Raw genomic sequence first — 14,447 nt, forward strand, 5'->3', positions numbered from 1 at the left:
CCTGCATTTCTGCACCGTCTGAATTTTATAGAGGTGCTAGTTTCTAACCCACTATCAGCAACTAAATGTTTACAGCTCAGCTGAAATCATAATGCAAACTATGCCACAAATATTTATATATGCCTGCAAGCTGGCTGAAGCACAATTCCCCTTGCTCTAGCAGAGGGAATTGCACAGTTTCCGTGCACAGCCTGCTGCTCCCTGCCCTCTCCCCACCCACCCTGAGCCAATGCAGCACCCCAGCCTGAGCCCAGCCAGCTGGGTGGGTGCCTGTGGGTGCTGGCCCAGCATCCACCTGCCAGGATGGCTGGTGAAGGGCTGGCTCTGGCTGTGCCGCAGCACGGCTCCCGCTTGTCTTCAAGACCCAGCATGTTTCTTTTCTTTTTGTCCAACCCGGGAGTAGATTTAAAATGTGCCCGATCCGCAGCAGAGAAGAATTTTCTGAAAACAATGCAGAAAGCAACCTAAAAATATTCAGAAGAAAGAACATGGACATAAATGTGCCAAAATAAACCAGATGTCTTGAGCATTATCCTTCCTGGTACATTTTTCAGGCATCTATCTGAATGACTCATCAACACATGTTTATTATCTCCCCACAATTTTTTTTCACTTAGTTTTGACAGTTGATGTCTAAACAAATATGCTGTATCAGATCTCTTGAAATCTGGCAAAAGTAGTATCTTGTACTTACTACTTTCTGCTACACTCTCATTCCCCCGCATTCAGTGACAAAGAAACTCTGCTAATACAGAACTACTCACTAAAACCTTGTAAAACATAGAGTTTAGTGAAACTTGGATGCCTGGAGACTAGAAAACAGAGTTCAAGTAAACACCCAAAAACATGCCAGAAACATGCAAGTCTGGCTCTCTAGTACTGGCAGTAGTCAAGGAAAATTACCTTTCTACACTGCAGCTGAAACTCATTACTGAAGGCGACAGCAGAGGGATGAGTTGGAGCTGGACCGGCTTGGCAAACCCACCATTTTTAAGAGTGAGATGGTGGCCATACCCATCTGCCTGGCTCCTGTACACAGTCAAAGTACACACGGTCAAAATGGTCTCAACAACATGCAAAAGCAGGCTGCGAAAGGTGGATGAACTGCAGCCTGTGCCAGTGCAAGGGATTAGCAACTGCACAAACAGAGCCAGAGGAATCTACTGACTAGTTATTCCAAGCTGTAAGGAAGGACTCTTAAGGTAACACTAATTGGAGATATGTATCTCATTACAACACCAACAAAATCACGCTGAGATGCTGAAAAAGCATCACAGCTTACATGACAAACACAGCACTGCCTCCACCTTGCCCAGTGCTGGGCACCACTGTTCATTCAGCCAAGCCGTAGGGAAGCAAGGGAGAGTCTGGGACTGGGCAACTTTGACGACAAGCAAACATGACCTTTCAGAGATGAGTGAATGAACTAGGACTGATTAATCTAACACAGGAAAATCTTAGCAAGATGTTTTCCTGTTTTTTCCCTCCCCTGCCAGACTTTAATCAATGGCCAGATTCAAGCACAGAGCTCATATAGTCACAAGACGATCATTCTTTCAGTTTACAAAAATCACATGGACTTGGGATAAGATAAAAGGTCTTTTTAGTTAGCTCATCCATTTGGCTCCTGGGTGCTATGCTTGCATCTCTCCTATTCACCTAATGCTCTCTTTCTTCTTTCCTTTCAAAAAAATACATAGTTTTCATTTTTGTTTCTATACACGTAGCAGTCACTGTACATCACTATGGATAAATGTGGACTGCTTAAGACCATTTACAGCACCACTTGAGCAATGCCATGACCCCCTAAAAAAAAAAAAAAAAAAGCTAACAAAGTGGTGGTGCTCATTCATCTAAAAAATGATGGGCTGCAGAGCTTCCTCTGAAACACTCTGCTTAAATCTTCAGGAGCACTGCCACTCTTTTGGACCAGCAGAAAGCACATGAGGACCACAGTGCACTCTGAAGCAAGGACCTAATAGTTTATATTTCTCCAAAGCAAGGCAAGCACCCCAGAGGCAGGGAAGACCTGTTGGGAATATTCACCTGGAGAGCTGCCAGCTGGGACACTCGCGGGAGGAGTGAACAGTAGCCCGCTAGAGTGGCTGCACCACGGCTATAAATCTCTGCTTTCCCTGGAGCACCTGGGAGGAGGGAGAGGGAACCGGACATAGCTGATAGTAATGGGTCCCATTAAATTGTCACTTTTACAGGGACTCTGAAATGGGAACAAACTTGCTCCATAAGCATTTGATCAGTCTCCCTGCCACCAGGTGATGGCAGACCCTGCTATTGTGCTGTGGCTGGGGGCTGCTGGCTCTCCCCTCCAGAGCTGGAAGGGTCCCCAGCAGTCGCTGAGGTTTGCTATAGCTGGAGTGAAATCACCAACAGCATTTACAGCCAATCAAATCTACATTTCTTTGGCACTACTTGCAACTGATGTCTCACCTTCTAATTTATGTATCCGTTATTCTAGACGGGCGATCCAGAAACAATATACCTTTTCCCCTTTAAACATAGGTATTATGATACAGCTTTTATTGCATAGTAACTTTTCCCACTGAAATATATTAAATGAGAAATTTTAACTGTGGCCATGTGAAATCATAAGGGACTTTATACACAAAAATGTCTTTCTACTTCACAGCTGTCTCCTGAGTTGAGCTGTGGAATTTGTGGGGACTCCTGCATATTATCAAAAGGAAAAACAATTTATGAGTGGGGACACAATATTTGACAGACCAGCTGCAGCAGTATACCAGTTAAACAGTTACTATACCAATATACCAAAACTACTAATTACAGAATTGGATGCAAGGTTTCTTTAACTTTACAAGTTTTTGTAAGTGGAGTACTGAGCTCCACAGCTGTCATGCCTAGAGGTGTCTCCTGTATGTGGGACGTTCCTCTGAAATAATCAGAATAATATAAAACAGGAAGGGCACAACACATACGTCCTTTGCACTGAACTTAAGAAACAACGTATCCATACTTAAAGATGATAGCAAAATCCAGATACAAAGAGCAAAAGACAGACACATAGGTATAATCTTAACTTTGGCAGTTTCTGATTTTTTGAATGGCTCCTAAAAAATGGAAGGTTTTTTAGTAAGGCATTTGTTTTCTTTTACAGGAGGAAGAAAAAGAAGATTGCATACAATAAACAAATTTAAGAAAGAATCTGTAAAGCTGACAGTATTGGAAACTGAAACATGGAAAACTGCATCCAACTGTCTTCCCAGCTATAGCAGAAGACTTAAATTTCACAAAGAGCAGCTCTGCAAGGCTGAACAGCTTTAGGATCCATGTTGCAAAATCAGCTGCACTCCATTGCCAGAGGAAACTAAAGAAAATACCCCTCCAGGAAATTTCCTCAAAGGAATACTTCATTTGGGATTAGAAAGAACCTCTGTTTCCATTAGTAGGTCAGTCAGTAATCACAGAGAGCAATGGAAGGTCACTTTCGTAGGGCAATCAAAGTATTTCTGCAAATTGGCAAGCTGACCACTTATGAACTGGGTGATGGTTTACAATAACCAGAAAATACAGATAGGTACATCTTTCAAAATAAATTCAAAAAAAGTAGCAAACAAAAGGCATCTGAATATCTACCGAATATGTAAGGGAACAGAATTACATAATGGATAATTTCATTTTGAACACTTATGAACCCCCCTGACTTTGGATTTACTTCTCTAAACAGTGACAATCAGAAAATCTTTATGTACTTAATAAGAAAAAACACAAAGTACAATTTCAAAAGATGCCTAAAGCAAGCAGAACACTTACCACAACCATCTCACCAGCACTGAAGTCAACACTCAGCCAGAACCACACTCTGCAAATGATTCTACTCTCCCCCTTTCTTCCACAGAAAACAGTGCACTTCCTTATGGGGTCCAGCAAGCTATCCTAAATCTCAGTTCAACAGAACAACTGCTTATGTATCCCTTCTCTATGTCTCATTAACCAGGTTCTTTTTAAAAAAAGTTCCATAGTTAGAAAATAAAAGCTAGTTCATTGTAATTTTACACATCTATAACTGCTGTTCAGTAAGCATAAATAAATATGGCATAGTATTAAAAAAACGGTACGGTATTAGTTTTATTAGAAAATATGAAGAGTAATTTCTGAGATGTTTGCTCAGATATTCGTATTTCCTTACCTGCTGAACTACCTTTACAAACAACACTTTAAAAGATCATATTATGAAATGTTGCATTAAACATGGTGAAAAGCTGCATTTTTGCCTATACTGGAAAAACTTTCTGGATGTGCCCTTACACGCTGTACTCCACATCTATAATTAAAGGCCACATGTGGTCCTTAAACTAATGGACAGCTATGAAATAGATTGACAAGATGAGAACAAAATAAAAGTGTTTTCTCCCTCTCTAGTGAGGAAAATAGAAAAAGTAAAATCCATTAGAACCTACTTACAGAAAATTAAAAACATGCTCCATACCCACTGCAAACAAAACAGGGGACTTCTGAGCGGGTAAGCATTCCAGCCTGGACTGCAGCCCACCTGCTTCTGGCATCTCTGGTTGGTGTGTCACGACATGATTTGCATAGACAGCACTTTTACACATACATATGATTTACTTAATTCTGTTGAAGCTGTTGTAAACCATGAGCATGTTACAGATCCGGTGTGAGCCTCAGCTCTCCCTCAGCCATCTGTTAACAAGCCACAACAACTATGAACAGGTAAAAGTTGGATAGAAATGTGACGAGCACAAGTACTGACCTTGGTGTGAGAAACCATGATTCAACTCCAATAACAACTGGCACCTACACATGTAAATTTGAAGTTTCTTCTTCTTATGGTGTGCATTCTCAGTTATAGAAAGGAACAGACGCTGCCAGAAGCATAAGACTCAATAATTTGAGTTTACTATTACTACTAATGAAAAAACTGTAGCTGTTATGGAAAAGTTATTGGCAAAAGAGCCTGAAAAGATATGTATGGTCAGCAGGCATGAAGACTACATCTCTGTTAGGAAATGCTCTTGGGAACAGTCATGGGCACATGGGCTGGCTGACTTACCATGAAAGTCCACCTCTACGTTAGTCAGTTTTGGCCTTCGAAACAGGATAGCTGCATCCAAACTGCCCATGGGAGATGGCTGCATGCAGGAGGAGCAGAGGTTGGTACAGCCAGAAACATTCCAGGTGCACAGCATGGCAAAGCAGTGCCCCAAAACGTGGCTGGTCACCACTGCATCATGGTTTAAGAGCCTGATGCTGCTGTTCATTTTTGAGAAAATCTTCACTAATGGTATCAGGAATTTTGCACGAGAATGAAGTGCAAGATTTAAGCCAAACAATCATATGTCATTATTTGACAGTTTATGCAAAATAAGAGAGCAGTTTCCAGTTCCGGTTTCTATAGGATATTTGCCCTTGTGCTCACAAATAACTGGAGCAGTGTGGTTAGCACAGTTAGAAAGTAATTTGGGATGATGTCTGTGCTTCTATAGCACCAGCATCACTGTTAGAAACAAATTAATTCGTAAAAACAACTATTCTCACAGCTTAAGATGAACTCCTGGTCTATGACTGAGAGCAATGCACAGGATAAGAGAAGGATGAGCTGTGCTTATATATCCCTACAGACACTGCTGCTCTTTATCTGTCTCTGCACCAGAAGCCCAGTGCAGGGGAACAGCAGAGATATAATACACAACTTGGGCCCACAGCATTGGAAATCAAATATGGCATTCAAATGCACAACACAATTTTAATTTTTGTTATCTGTCATGGTTAGCGATTAATATTTTTTCTTCATTCATGTCATTCACACGACCCAGAAAGATATTTTAAAATATCCAGTAAGACAGAATTTTTGTTCCTGGTCCCATCTATTTCATCATGTTTACTTGCTCTCAGTGGGCTTCCAATAAATATATGCTTCCCTATCCTTCAAAAATTTGAAATAACTTCAGTATCTGGCAAAAGTTTTATCTTCCAAACAAAGAGAAACATTAAATCAGAACTAACTGAAACAGATATCAGCTTTTCACAGGACATCTGGCTTTCCTCATTTTGTTATTTCAAAAACTAAAATTTTGAAGACAGCATTAAAGCGAGCAGGTCTTTTCTGGTACTACAAAATATATATAAAAATTCCAGGGTTTCCGCTACATTTAAATCAGTTGCAACTCATTTAGTGTCTTTCTGCATATGGCACTGCTTTCTGCAAATAAATGGCTTTAAGCATTGCTACACTTTACAGTTTAAGATCAGATGATATTAACAGTATGCAGAAATGCATCTCAGAATATGTTTTCACCTTCTAAAAAATGATTGTTGATTTAGCTGAAACTAGGAGCAATTTTCTATGATTTGAGGAATTTTTCATAGCTGTGCATGAATGACAGCATGCATCTCCACTGCTGGCACTGTCACTTACTAATACAGCTTAAATGGAGACGAATACAGCTTGATCATTCAAGCTGATCTGTATTTTTCTTTGAACCAATTGAAGCTTTTACAATTGCATTGCTGCAAACAATGTTACTTCTTTCCCTGATACAAATCATACTGTGCACATATTTTCAACTTTACTTTTCTTGCTTTTTGTTTCAGTTATAGATTATTAAAACATGCCAGGAAAGCAAAGCCAAACAAATATACAGAATATTAGCTGATTTTATAAAGTTTGCTTTCATTTTTTTAGCGTTAGGTAATTGAGAAAATTCTATGTCTGGATTTTTAATTCCCAGTAAAGGGGCATAAATATAGGCTTAAATATAATTATATTATAGCTAGAAGCTAACATGTACAAGAGTGGTCTTATCAAAAAGAACTGCTGCTTAAGATCCCTCTACAATCCCAGAACTGCCTAAGAAAATGCAAATCTGTCCTCACATGATCTAAGAGGCATTATTAAAAGAAAAAGGCATCTGTCCCAAAGGATACTGTTCCATAAAGGGAACTTTGCTACGACAATCTCTAAAATATTTTAGGCCACTCATCAACTTTTCTTGCAGAACAAAGCATAATATCCTTGCCATCAAACTTCAAATAAATAAGAAAACTAAAGCCACCCTCTGTCAGCAGCATTTTGTAAATCTGTTGTTGACTGATGCTGATCATGGATTCATGGCCTGCAGCAGGGGAACCCCAACCCTCTCAGTGCCCAGAGGGACATAACCATGGGGGACACGATGGAGAATGTTAACACAGCTGTGCTTTCAGCACCTAACCCAATGGCCCATGAGGACAGGCTGCTCTGGAGGGTGACCCAGAGTAAATCTAGTTTAGATGCTCTGAATCAGCCGTTAAGAGGAGCTCCTTCTCTCCACTGACTACAGCGAGAGCACAGTCTTCAAATTTAGGTAACAAATTTTGGGCCTGAAGTTGAGTGGTAAGACTGCCTCCCACTGCATCTGGAGGTAAGATAAGGCTGTAAGAAAATGACAGCTTTTCTCCCAAGCTAAATATCCACGTGGATCAGAAAAACCAGAAAAAGTAAAAACTGTTTAATTTTCTCTCTTTTTCTTTTCTTCTCCTATGTGTATCTCATCTTTATTGTGGGAGTCAGTCCTACAGAATTACAAACCTAAACTTCAAGGTATATATCAATGCCTATTTCTTCATACTGCTTAAAGTCTTTGCAATAAAAAAAAAGATGTTTATGTGTGTGTGTGTATATATGTATGTTTGAGTCAGGAAGGTGTCAAACAAAGAAATGTATTTTCATAGCTGAAGATGTTTGAAAATATAGTAAATGTGGTTACCCTTTTAATTTAATGATCACACATTAGATGTGATTTTATATGAAAACTGATGGGAGAAAAGCTATTCTTCTTTTATGATAAAAGCCAACCTGGGATCGCCTGGTATTGAAGTAGCTTTATCTACATTTTTGTCTATTAGCATCAACAACAGGCAGAGAAGCACCTTGATCATTCAGACAAAACTGCTGGACCGTAAACCTACCCTCTTACATGCTGTGCTGTCTTCTCTCCTGAAACAGCTCTAGGCAACTTTGCTGCCCACCGAATTTAAGCCAGGAATCTGGACAGGACTGCCAGCAGAGGAATGCTGTCTTTTAAATGCCGAGAACAAGCAACAGGGCTTTCAGAGACAGCTGAAGCTGCCAGAACACCAGCTTCTCCTCCTTGCCCACACAATGGCAACATTGTGTGGGGAATCCAGCGCGCTACTCTCAGTCTCCATTTTTGCAAACCCGGCTACAGTGCAAGCCAAGTCAGGACCAAAGAGCTGAGCTTTTGGTGACAGCCAGCCCTATAACCACTTGTACCAGGCTGCATAAATCCAAGTTGTTCATTTTGTATGGAATTTGTTTGCATGCTATGTAGCAACACCCAGACACCAGGGGGAGAAAAAAAAAAAAATCTCTTTTTCAGAAATCTTTAACTGAGATCATGAAACACATGAGTAGATTCCAGACCCCGCCTCTGAAATGCCACACAGTTTACAAAATGGAAAAGTTGCAAATAAGCTGAATATTGTCAATGTACTGTATTATATACATAGAAAAATGGACTACCTCTGGCATTTTGCTTACAAAATACAAGTGCACTGCGTAGACCAGTTTGGTTTTGAGATTCTAATACATACACAAAGACATTGATGGGCTATGAGGCACATCAGCCTTTTGCAGCATAACAGCCAGCAATTAACACAAAGCCATGATTTAAAAAAACCCAAACCCCAGTTTAAAACACCAGAGAGAGCCTGACTGCTGAATTCAACTGACCAAACTGAGAAAAAGTTTAGGACATCAACCTTCTGAAAGTTCCCAGATTTCAAATTTGGAAGGCAAGAAGTCAAGTACTCTAAATCTATAATCACAAAGAACATTTTCAGCATGAACATACTAAACTTAGAAAACAAAGATAGCTTAGAATTATTTAGACAGCTCCAAAACTTTTATTGTGGTTCCTAAGTGCATATTATTAAATACTCTGTCCAGCCCCTAAAAACCTTAAAAAACTAGTATATCAAAACAAGCCACAGAACAGTCTTTCTAGTGGGGCACAGTACTGAAGATTCTGGTAATGAGTAAGATAGAAGGATCACTTAAAAAAAGGGTGCTTAGGATACTGGGAAAGCATTCAGCAAAGGTTAGGAGGTTGTTCCCAGGTACCTAAAAGAATAAGGTCCCAGGATGACAGTGAGTGGGAAAAGGGGAAGGAAAGACAGGAGAAGGCACCAATTTAATCATCACGCGAGAAGACCACAGCAATGGTTTAACAGTGAAGGCAGCTAAAGGCACATTCTGAAGGTGAAGGCAGCTGAAGGAAAAAGGACAATAATCGTGTGAATTACAATGTTGCAGATCAAAAATGGTATCATCATGGCATGATGTCTGAAAAAACTGCACACCATGAGATTACAGTTGGTGATGTCATGAAGAGAGAGGATGGGAAGTTCTGTCATCATGAACCCTGTGTCCAAGTTAGCAACCCAAAACATGGAGGACACAAAGCTGTCCTTTTGCACTAGATGGAGACTGCTAATGATCACTGTGATGGCAGCTTCACTGGAGCTCAAGGGAGAAAGGCAAAGAAGGAAACAGAGAACTGAAAGAAAACCAAGGGAAAGGCAGCACAGAAAACCAAAAGGAACAGGGCCCTAATTAGATAAGTATGATATGAGCAGTTTTTTCCATTCATTTCCCCTGAGAAACAAGATTTTGAGCAGTTCGAAGGGAAAGGTAAATGAGTCAGAAAGGAAAAGATTGAGAAAAGGACCTCATAGCAGAGGAGGTGCAATGCAGGAGGAAAAAGGAGAGAATTTAACATCACAGAACAGAGACTGATAATCAGGTGAAGAAAGAAATGGTGGAAATAGGAGTGAAGAAAGAGAAAATGGCAACAAGGTCAGAAAAGAGGGGAAAAAAAGGAGGATTAATGCTTGATTTGGCTGATATTTTAGTCTAGCTTCTTATGGAATGAGCTTTGTGCAATCCAGCTGTCTGTAAGCGAGGTTGCCTCTCCCCATCCCAACAGCTTTTGAACACACTGCTGAGCTTCAGTGAAATTCCAAATGTCAAAGAAAATAAAGCTCTTTGAAATTGCATGGAGATGCAGTACATGACTGTGCACCAGAGGGACCACTGGTTAACTTAGTGGTCTCATCATGTTCTTTGCCAGTTTCTGGCACTCACTAAGGAAGTTGATTCAAACAGTGGAAGAGATTCATAAAATCCCAGTCCAATTTGTTGGAAGATCTAGCATTAACTAACCCAAGTATTACCAGTCTCAAGCAGCCAAGTTACTGCTCTGGAATATTATTTCTCATAGACTGACAGGTTTTGTACATAACTTTTTTCCTTTTAACAGCAGCTATTGCTAAGTGCTGAATTACCGCATCTTTCAAATTAGCACATAAGTGAACATGTTGTTGTTGAATAATGGCTAACACATTACAAGACTGATTTCTTCATGTATTTTGACAAGTATGGTCTCACTTTATTTCTGAAAATGCTTTGCAGCCTGCCAATAAAAACTGTATTTTTTTTTTGCGTATCTTTCAAAAATAATGAAGTCTTAGGGACATGTGACCTTTCTGCCACAGTCTGCAATTACTTCTGTGCTAAGAAGGAACGTGTGGGGTGAGCAAATGACACCACCATTTGTACATTAGCATCTGAGTATGATGAGATTTCCTGTTCAATAAAATCAGCTACAGCATATTCTTATCACAGTTCTTCCTAAGAGACAGTTAAATGATAGTTTTGCGGCATCCAAAAGAAAAAAATGGACATGATATCCAAGGAAAACCTCAATACCAGAAGGAGATTCTAAAACTGAGGTGAGCTTAAATAGTTACTTTCACTACTTCAGTATCTACAGTTATAAAACAGGGGGGAAACCACACTCCATACTATAGTTTTTTGCCTAATGACACAAACCCAGGACTATGATATTTTACATCACTACAAAACGTCAGTAGCATAGAAGAAGTTGCAAGTTCAAAGGATAAAGTAAAAATTGCTAACTGCACAGTATCTGAAAAATATTATAACATTTCACAAAAACAAACCAGCAAAATATCTTTTATGAATTCATTCTAATAACTTCATTTATACAGATATAGCAAATACCACATTTTCAGCATGCATTAGTATCTTCACTTTACTAAGCACCACACAACTATTTTAATTTGAAGGACGAAAATCACAGGTCTTTAATTGTTAAAAAAGAAAGCTGCGCTACAGTACCACAGCTAATAAAGTTAACTATGAAAGCATGTGATGATACTTTTTCTTTAGCATTTTTCGCACTACCTTCTTCTTTGCAGGCATACTATTCACTGTGTGTACACCTTTAATTATTGCCATACACACATGGTGTAGCTGAAATTGCTTCTCTGAAGTATATCTTGTCTTTAGACATCCTCTACTTTAGAACAGTGTATTGTGTTACCGCATTCTATGGATAGTCAATTCATGCTCTGACAACCACAGCACTGGAAAGCACCTAGCAGATGTGCCAGCACTGTAGTCTGCCAGATTAAATTTCGCAAATACTAACCTGCTAATCCTCAAATTCCCAATCTGATTTGAGATTAATTAGATAGTTAGAGGCCATGCCAAAAATTCACGGATGATCAGATCCTGTTCCCAGATTCCACCCCCTGGATACACAGCGGTAGCAGCACACAGAAAAACACTGAGAGCAGTCAATGGCCATGTGAGTTCTCAGGGCATACTTGACCTACAGATGGACAGTGAAGAGTCTCAAAGTGTTTTCCCTCTATTTGATTATGTCTGCATCTATGATCACATTCTCATGGTAATCAATACTTAGGGAGGTCCCTGAAAGACATACTTTTGAAGAAGTTATGAAGGGAAATAATTCCAGGCACGATGGTCATTTACTTGACTTTACTCATGAATAAGAGCTAATTCACACAAGGAAGATACAGATTTATTTGGAGACAATCAAGTCACACCAAACTGCATTGCTTTGCCCCTCTATAAAATGATATGTGGCCCTATAAAAGGAAAGGGAGATGATGGCACTCACCTTACATCCCTCACAAGCACTGACACCATAGTGATATCCCGATGACTTGTCTTGACAGACAAAACAGGGCTTGTAAACACGAGGGGGTGGAAGTGGTGAAGGAGGGCTCGGAACAAGTTCCTCAGAACTGGTGCTCTGAGTTTCAACTGCTACAAAAGAAAAAAGAAATATAATTGAATGATTCATGAATGAATTTTAAATATCTGATTATTTACTGTATTATAACTATCAAACTGGCCTATATCTTTCTTTGTATAATAAACATTCGTCTTTCCTAGCAAAATGTAAAGGGAACTAAAGTAAGGCAAGTAATGACAGGACTACATGCTATAGCCTCAAAAGCCTATTTTAAAGCACCTGATAATTTTTTCATGATCTAGCTACTCAACACCACAAAAGGTCCAGCTCACTTCAGATATATAGTGCTTGAATCTCCTAACAGGCTCAAAAAATGGACAACTTTGGGCTCATGTTCTGGTTTTCACCTATTGAATTGTGTGGGACACGTGTGTGCTGGGTATCAATCTTCAGTCTTCCACTGTTTGTGGCATGTACCCTTCCAACCAGTACCTAATCTTGAGACAGCTCTTGTATCTCTTGCCTTTTCCTACAAGAGATAAGATTTCCAATGTGCAATTCTGCAATAGCAGGATAGCAGCATGCATGGGATGTATGTACAGAGACAAACGACTAAATATAAGACCTGAAGTGAAAATTACCTGAACAAATAATCTTTTCTTTTTTTTTTTTTTTTTTTTTTTTTAAAATCTGTAAAACTAGCACAACCCAGCAACACTTCCTTACCTACCTTAGCATTTGTAGCATCAGGAAACCTCTTTGAGAAAGAGCTACTTACACATTATGACCCTACATCCCTTTATTGCCCTAATATTTCTAGATCGTCATTCGTTTTGAACCTGCTGAAAAGCCAGTTATCCCTTTTAGGGAAAGGACATGAAAGCTCTATGATGCAAGATAAGACATGCGAACTACATCTTTCCAAAACATCTGCATTAGTTTTCTGTGATATGCTGTCATCATTCCTCACATTTATTGTAGATGTGCAATACATTTTCATGTTTCACGTAGCCGTCTGCTCCTGCTTAGATAAATCCCTCTAACTTTTCAACAGATAGACAGAAATGACAGGATCTGTGAACTCAGATCTATCCAGAAATATTAGGCACTATCAGTAGAGCTACATCTCAAGAGTACTAACAGCAGGCCCTAAAGAATGTTACTCAATGGAAAAATCTTAAACAAGATTTACTGTACGTGATTTTTTTCAGATTACAAAAATGATACATTTCTATTAAACTCATGATTCATTGTCAACTCATGTTCTGCAGAATTCACAGAGGGCATCATGGAGCACGATGCAACTTCTGATTACTTGTGAGAGAAAGGTCCCTATCTGCCATTTTTACTTGAGTTAAGCTAGTATCAACTTCAAGGACAGACATTTCTTGAGAAGAAAAAAAATGCTAGTGAAGTGCTAAAGGCTCTGATTCTAAGCAAAGAAATACATTTCCAATGGGAAGAATTTTTTAATGTATCTAACAGTAAGGAGGCTGTGAAAAAATAGAGAAGTAAAATAATGTGGCTCCATAAATCGTGGTTAAGACAATGTCCAGAACTGTACTTACCTTTTCCAGCACTAAGTACACTGAACCTTGGCAAACCAAAAATCTACAGGTTCCTACTGCACCAGGAAAACTTTAATGAAGCTTTTTCTTAATGAAAACACAAATGAGAATGGTAATTTCTTTTCAACAGTATTTTTTGGTATTTAAGAGAGACAGAGAGTGCTCTGTTATTGATCTCTGCACAGCCATCCTACTTGAATCAATAATCTATTAGTACTTTTAAATTAAAGTTAGATTCATCAAATGCCCTTGAGAGGCCTCAAACATTCCTTGCCTTATTTCATGCTCATACATGAATTATGGTGGCTTCAAATCAGTCTATGGAATGATAAAATTTTAGTTTTAAAACTCTAATACCAGCAGACAATGTGTTTCATATTAGCTCATTCAACTCTCCCAGTCCATCTAAAAGGCAGGGTTTAGGTTTCCCATAGGAAAACAAGGTTGTGTCATTCAATAAAACCACCACACTCCTGCAATCCTTCTGCGATTTCAGTTTGGGGAAAACAGTCTTTGCCGAATAATACTGAGACCCTTCTGCTTTTTTCATGATTTCATCCTAAACAAGCACCAGCATCCAACTGTAGTGTTCAAACCACAAACTGTAAGTACAGTGGAGGTCTGTCAGGCACTGGCCAAGCACCAGGAACTTGTGATAACCAGAAGAGATTAAGCAACCAGCTCAGTTCATAAATACACAGCACAGCAACTGAAGAGTTGAAGGTGCTGCTACAGAATTCTTCTCTGGACAATGTGAAAAGGTGTACAACAAGGAAAGAACCAGAAGACCCTC

General features: G+C 39.4%; 1 protein-coding gene across 14 annotated transcripts in view; it reads right to left on the reverse strand.

Moving 5' to 3' along the window:
• RARB (retinoic acid receptor beta) overlaps positions 1–14,447 on the reverse strand; it is a 334,649-nt gene that overhangs the window by 55,691 nt on the left and 264,511 nt on the right. For 12 of the 14 annotated variants that reach the window (XM_080385080.1, XM_080385078.1, XM_080385069.1 and 9 more), the window contains one exon: positions 12,009–12,157. In XM_080385080.1, coding sequence (XP_080241206.1) covers positions 12,009–12,157 — 149 coding nt within the window. The remainder of the gene's footprint in view (positions 1–12,008; positions 12,158–14,447) is intronic. The other 2 variants (XM_080385070.1, XM_080385072.1) reach the window with 1 other exon arrangement.

The sequence above is a fragment of the Falco punctatus genome (genome assembly GCF_963210335.1).
Source record: "Falco punctatus genome assembly, chromosome: 4".
Lineage (NCBI taxonomy): Eukaryota > Metazoa > Chordata > Aves > Falconiformes > Falconidae > Falco > Falco punctatus.